The 6341-nt window shown below is 32.2% G+C and overlaps 1 protein-coding gene across 2 annotated transcripts; it reads left to right on the top strand.

Annotated features, from left to right (window-relative positions):
- The first annotated feature begins 369 nt into the window (after window positions 1-369).
- Window positions 370-5868, top strand: LOC145229334 (beta-arrestin-1-like). Of its 2 annotated transcripts, none has more exons than XM_080094657.1 (13): window positions 370-506; window positions 640-700; window positions 1000-1044; window positions 1113-1210; window positions 2192-2293; window positions 2586-2713; window positions 2782-2917; window positions 3204-3361; window positions 3427-3564; window positions 3626-3712; window positions 4136-4312; window positions 4871-4926; window positions 5370-5868. In XM_080094657.1, the coding sequence occupies exons 1-13, from the start codon at window positions 447-449 to the stop codon at window positions 5405-5407; spliced, it is 1284 nt and encodes a 427-aa protein (XP_079950783.1). In that variant the 5' UTR covers window positions 370-446; the 3' UTR covers window positions 5408-5868. The 2 variants fall into 2 exon arrangements, with proteins under 2 accessions (XP_079950783.1, XP_079950782.1); XM_080094656.1 differs by having other exon boundaries at window positions 4868-4926.
- The last annotated feature ends 473 nt before the right edge of the window (window positions 5869-6341 follow it).

Genomic DNA, 6341 nt, shown 5'->3' with positions numbered 1-6341 from the left:
TGGTTTTTAATTACAAACCTGTGCATAATTAAAAAATAAATAAATATGGTGTATTTTGTTTTACTTATTTTAATTGACACTTATATGCTGCATGTATATAATACCCTGGATAGTGTTGAAAATGTGTAGTGGTGCTGCACATAAATAAAAGGAAATAATGAGGTCACTTCCTTTATTGTTTCATGCTGATGTGTTGTTAAATCACATTTCCTTGATTTATAGTAGAAAATCAACCTACATTTTTCTATCATGACAGGATTATATACCTCTGAAAAATCACCATGTTATAAATATGTACACATATTTTTTTTCATGCAACAAAAGCTGTATGCCTGATAGTTTCTATTAACAAAAGCTGGTTGTGTAAAATACTATTGTAAAATTACAGGTGTTATTAATTTAAAAAAGTATTACAGTTATTTTTTTGTAAATACTGCACTTCCAACATGTCTGCTGACAAGAATGCTGGTACCAGAGTTTTTAAGAAAAGCAGCCCAAATGGGAAGGTGAGTTATCAGCATTAGCATATTTTGACATTTGATTTTTAAATGAGTGTTTATACTATCTGCTGTTTAAAATAAGCTGTATGCCAGTTCGTCAACTAATTTGGATAGTGTGTCACTTTACTTTGTCTTTTAGATTACGGCATATTTGGGAAAAAGAGATTATGTTGATCACATCTCACATACTGAACCTATAGGTAAGGGTAATACAATGTGCACAAAATACATGTAGGGAGAATCATAGTGTAATAATCAAAGTAGTGGTTGTTACAAAGAATATTGTATCAAATTCTTACATTTATTTGGCAAATGTGCACAACTGCGAGTTTTATGATACAAAAATGCAGTCAAAGATCAATTTTTATTTTAAAAATATACCCATTCGTTTAAACAAGTCTATTTCAACAGTCTCATTTAGATTTATACGAAGTATATATTTTAAAATATCTATTGCATTGTACTTGTAATGGATGAAACCACAAATGTTGTGTTTTAGATGGTGTGGTTCTGGTCGATCCTGAGTACATCAAAGAACGGAAGGGTATTGCATACCTTAATTGAATTTATTAATAGTTTTGACTCATAGATACTTTTTTGTTTTTTACACAGTGTTCATAAAATTGTTATGTGCATTTCGATATGGACGAGAAGATTTGGATGTACTTGGGTTAACATTTCGAAAAGACTTTTGCACAACAACCCTGCAGGTTAATATGTAGTTGTTTTTTGGCATGCACTTTAAAGTTTTCCTCTGCATTTTATTGTAACAATGTTGTAGGCCTAATACTTTTGGTAATGTTATCATATGTGCAGTGCTGATGAGTATTGTACGTGTTTATTAAAACCGTATAGATCTAATACAACAAAATGTGCCAGTAATGAACATGACTGGTGGGTCAAAGTTGTGTTACACTGCTGTTAGAACGAGTAATGTTACCTTAAGATGCATAAGGGTTTGTTTGACTACATCTTTCGTGAAACAGTGATTGCTTAAAACTACCAAAAGAAATCCTGCTGATGGTTTTAGGATTCTGCAAAACAAACAAAACCAAAACTTAACTAACATACAAATCAAAAAAATAAAACATCCTGGACATGGTATTATTAACATAGAATTCACAGTTTTGCAGAGGCAAATCTTAGTATTGTAAGTGCTAGTAATTTGTTAAATATGCTGTCTTCAGTTTTTTTAACAGTCATTTACATTTTATGCCCATATTGCGTGTTGCCAGGTTACCGTATGTTAAAAAAAAGTTTTTAACAACATAAAATTAAGCTTGTGGCAAAGCTTAAAATGTTTATTACTTTATGCTTGGGTCATTGTTCTGATATTAATAGCACTGCTGAAGTTAACAGGTAATACACATATTTTTGTTGTGTCTTTCCAAAAGCATTTTATGCTTGCAAGTGTTGCTGAAACCACTGACTGTAATCATTGTTGTTAACTGCATAACGAGCAGGTATAGTGCATTAATACTTATACAATAAGAGTCCATTAGGTCATGCAGTTGGCCCTGCTTCATTTATACATTACCAATACAATCTTGTGCAAGTGGGCACTTTAATCACAACTATTTTTCTAACAAACTGTTTGACACATTGTCTTATCTTTGGACAAACAGTTTCTATCTTTAGTTTCTATCTATTTTAGGATATTAGTTTAGATTAACCCTTGTTTGCCTCCACAGGTATTTCCACCACTGAATGAAGATGATCGGAAACCAAAAACCAGATTACAAGAACGACTAATGAAAAAACTTGGAGAAAATGCTTATCCATTTTTTATTGATGTATGTCTGTTTTGTATAGTATTGTAGTGTCGGTAAACAGCTACTACTAATGAAGCATCAACTTGTGAAAGAGAAAGGAAATGACTTTGTTTTTCTGATAACTTCATAATGATTGACATGATACTGGAAACAAGATCTAGATTTCCTTTGTCACAAACATTTCTCACCCACTCTATCACATGCAAGCCCTGTTCAATGTGTATGTTAGCTTGGTAGAATCTTATCAGTGTTAGTAATTTTGATAAAAAGGATCCATTGTTTGGAAATAGAATTTATTCAAATTTTCATGTAGATACCTAAAGACTCCCCATGCTCAGTGACATTGCAGCCTGCACCTGGTGATACAGGAAAGCCATGTGGAGTTGATTATGAACTGAAAACCTATGTTTCTGAAGATAATGATGAAAAAATACACAAAAGGTTGTCAGTTTTGATTAATACACTCTTATTTAGTTTGCACCATTTTGTATAACCTATGGCTTTCACAGAAATTCAGTCCGACTGGCAATTCGCAAAGTTCAGTTTGCTCCAGACAAAAAAGGCCCACAACCAACAGCTGAAGCACAAAAACAATTTTTGATGAGTGATAAACCACTATGTTTGGAAGCTTCACTTGACAAAGATGTAAGTGGCAAGAAATATTAAGCAATAAGTGGAAATGTTACACAATGTGCAACTAGAATATAAACCTTAAACGTTTCTTTGATTGCAAATATATCAATTTGACTATTTTGTTTGTGAATTTGCTTATTTGTATTTTAAATCTTTACTCTGACTGGCTGGCTTTGATCACTGCTTTTTACTTGTTTTTGCTGTTTTTAACTAATGAAATGGTTGCAAACATTGCAAAATAACCGACATACTCATTGTCCAAATGTATACATGACATGAATAATTATTTTATTTTTAGCTGTACTATCATGGAGAAACAATTGGTGTCAATGTCCAAGTTACAAACAACTCATCCAAAGCAGTAAAGAAGATCAAAATATCTGTGCGACAATTTGCTGATATTTGTTTGTTTTCAAATGCTCAGTATAAATGTCCCGTAGCAGTTTTTGAAGCAGAGTAAGCCTTGCTGTCTTTTTAAGTGTGTGATAAAGTGATAATAAAAAATTCTTAAATATTTGCAGTGATCAAGTCGCACCAAGCTCCACATTGTGCAAAGTTTATCAAATTTGTCCACTTCTAAGCAACAATAAGGACAAACGAGGTTTAGCATTGGATGGGCAGCTCAAGCACGAAGACACAAATCTTGCATCAAGTACAATGTAAGTAGCCAGTACCCTTCTTTCTAAAACAGCAGCAAACTAACAATGCCTTTGTTTTTAGCATTAAGGAAGGTGTTCCCAAGGAGAATCTTGGCATTATAGTTCAATACAAAGTAAAGGTCAAATTACTTCTCGGGTCTCTTGGAGGGTAAGTACTGAGAAACAAGTAACGAGTAATGAAATTATGCACTAAATGAAAGTTTCAAAAAAATTGTGTTGTTAATTTTGAATTTTAAATAGCCTTTTAATACATGTGATTTATTAACTTTGCCTTTGCAACAATGAAGAAGGTAGGCAGTAGTTTGATGTGGTGGACATGTAGTTTTGTATGCAAATACTCATATTGCTAGTTTACATTTTTTTGTTGCAGTAGTGTTCTGATGTTGTTTTGTCTCTATTTGAACTTATCTTTAATTGAGGTGACAGAAAATTCCATTGGTTTTTAAAGAAAGTTTTGCTACACAAAAATTTATGGAAATAAAAACTTTGCAGTAAAACGTTTTTAACTGGACCAAGTAAAAAATGAAAATCTGTTAGATATTGCAATAAACTATTATTTTTGCGTTAATAGTGAACTTAGTGTGGAGCTTCCTGTTACTCTCATGCATTCAAAGCCTGTTGATGTGGAACCATTGCTTTTGAATGTGTCACCAACAAAGGCCATTGAAAATAAAGCAGCAGCCAAAGCAGGAGATGCAAGTAGTTCAGCACCACCTATTGATCACAACCTAATTTCTTTTGAAGCAAGGTATAGCCGATTTATGTGGTAGTTTGTCAAAAGATACAAGTTTTTACCATTATAAACATTAGAATAATTTGTTGATTCCAGCTTTATATGTTTTGGTTTCTAAAATAAATTTCATGTTGTAAAAGCATGTACATTTTGTATCTATTTTATACATGTATATGACTTTTTTGTCCTTTGCTTTCCTTCCCGAAGACAGAAATAGGTACAATAGTGATCAAATGTTATTTTGTGGTTTGTAGAAGTACAAAAATAACTTTCTGTAAATGAAATTTCAATGTAAAAATTTGGGAATAATTAAGGTTTAGTTAAGATTGATATATTTAATAAAGCTTTGTTTTGCATGTTACATTCACTCTTTTTGAAAAAGTAGCAGAAAGAAACAAATATAACCGGACAACCCCTGTTTATATGTCGTTAAATTTATTCTAACATGTTTGAAAACTTTTACTAAGCTCTTATCATTTGCACAAAAAAAAAACATTAAAATAATTTTGTGTGTGGGTGTTTGTTAGTTTTTAAAGATGGTTTCTGTTGTAATTTGTTCTTTGTTTTTAGCAGTGCAACACCACCAGATGACATTGTTTTTGAAGATTTTGCCCGAATGCGCTTGCAAGGTTCGTTGTAGAATTTATAGAATTTTGACATTGTTCAATAAATTCATACATTTTATGGGAATAATGGGTGCGTTACATAGTTCCTACGAACTGCAAAATTTAGCATTGCTCCAAAATTTGATCCCCTGCTTTAAATTGTTACGCAAGTGCTGGGTCTGGTTGATTCAACGAAGTAATCAATACTCCTAAATATTATGAAATACAAACTACTATTTAATTTTACAGCAGTTTATTAAATTGAATTATATTAAAGGAACTAGGGTGATAACAGTTGGGGGTTTAGAGTCAAACATGAAACATGACGAGAGATTCATAAAAAATAGTATTATGAATTCTTAATGACATAGTGATATTGGCAAAATAGTGAAAGACTATCTTCAAGTTTAATTTACAAATAATGTGAGATTTCTGTTTTTGGTTTCAATTTTTTTTTGTGTGTGCAGGAATTGAAAAGGCGCAGGAGGACAAATCTGAAAAATGATGATACAGATTGAACATATCAACTTTTGATGTTGTGTGAATAGCTGGCCTCTGTTGCATTGTTTTAAAACTTGTTTTAAGTGTTCACCTGCTGCTTCTTCCTCACCACTTTTTTATTAAAGTTAAAGCCTCATTTATCCAAGATGTTGTTGTACGAATTAGTGAACGGACCAAATTAATTGAGTAAGGTTAACAATAAATCTAAATAACAATCCCAGTAATTAGTAATTATTTGATCTAAGTCACATTTTCTAAACAGTTTCATTGTTTGTTGTTTCTATTACTGCCTGGTTTTTCAAGAGATTATCGTTTTTTATTGTTAACTTGTGGCTATCGTGATCAGGTTTTGTGCTTGTTTCTGTGCAAAATAGAGTGTTGTGAACCAACCCATAAATAAGACTTACAGCATTTGATATAAAATCACGCAAATTAACAGAATAAAATTTCCCATCCCTTCTACGACTTGCTGCTTGTCAATCCAGTGTTATGTATGTTTGATCATTACGATTGCCTGTTGATCTCCTACTTTGCTCAGTTAGCTGCGCTTGCCGTGAACTTCATCCTATTTCTGTGTGTAGTAAAATTCAACAAATCGATTTAAATGTAAATTACTCGAACCTGTAGTTCATCCTTTCTGTATGTCAACAAGTTTTTTTAAGCCACCGATTAGTTGAACCGTAATATGTGCAGTACTTGTCACTGTTAGATGTCGAAATATTAAAACTTACTGGTTGAAATTGTTGCTACTGAAAAAGAGTAATTACGTACATGGTAAAGCCGCGTACAATCGATTAGCATGTTGTCTACGTTTTTTAAACATAATCGATCGTTCTTTTAAAGACGAGATTGTCTGTCGGTTAATCAGTGGTTGCGTACTTAATACCATCTATCAACCCATAACAGATTTTTTAAAATTCAACATAGGCTGTTCAATA

This window comes from Phallusia mammillata, chromosome 5, assembly GCF_965637545.1.
Source record: "Phallusia mammillata chromosome 5, kaPhaMamm4.hap1.1, whole genome shotgun sequence".
In the NCBI taxonomy this organism is placed as follows: Eukaryota; Metazoa; Chordata; class Ascidiacea; order Phlebobranchia; family Ascidiidae; genus Phallusia; species Phallusia mammillata.
This window is presented reverse-complemented; position numbering and strand designations above follow the sequence as displayed.

Bases quoted from the DNA above. Each gene is read 5' to 3' on its own strand.
- LOC145229334 (XM_080094656.1), top strand. From the start codon at position 447: ATGTCTGCTGACAAGAATGCTGGTACCAGAGTTTTTAAGAAAAGCAGC. The intron at 2,294-2,585 runs GTATGTCTGTTT...ATTTTCATGTAG, and splicing joins CTTATCCATTTTTTATTGAT to ATACCTAAAGACTCCCCATG. The intron at 3,713-4,135 runs GTAAGTACTGAG...TTGCGTTAATAG, and splicing joins CTTCTCGGGTCTCTTGGAGG to TGAACTTAGTGTGGAGCTTC.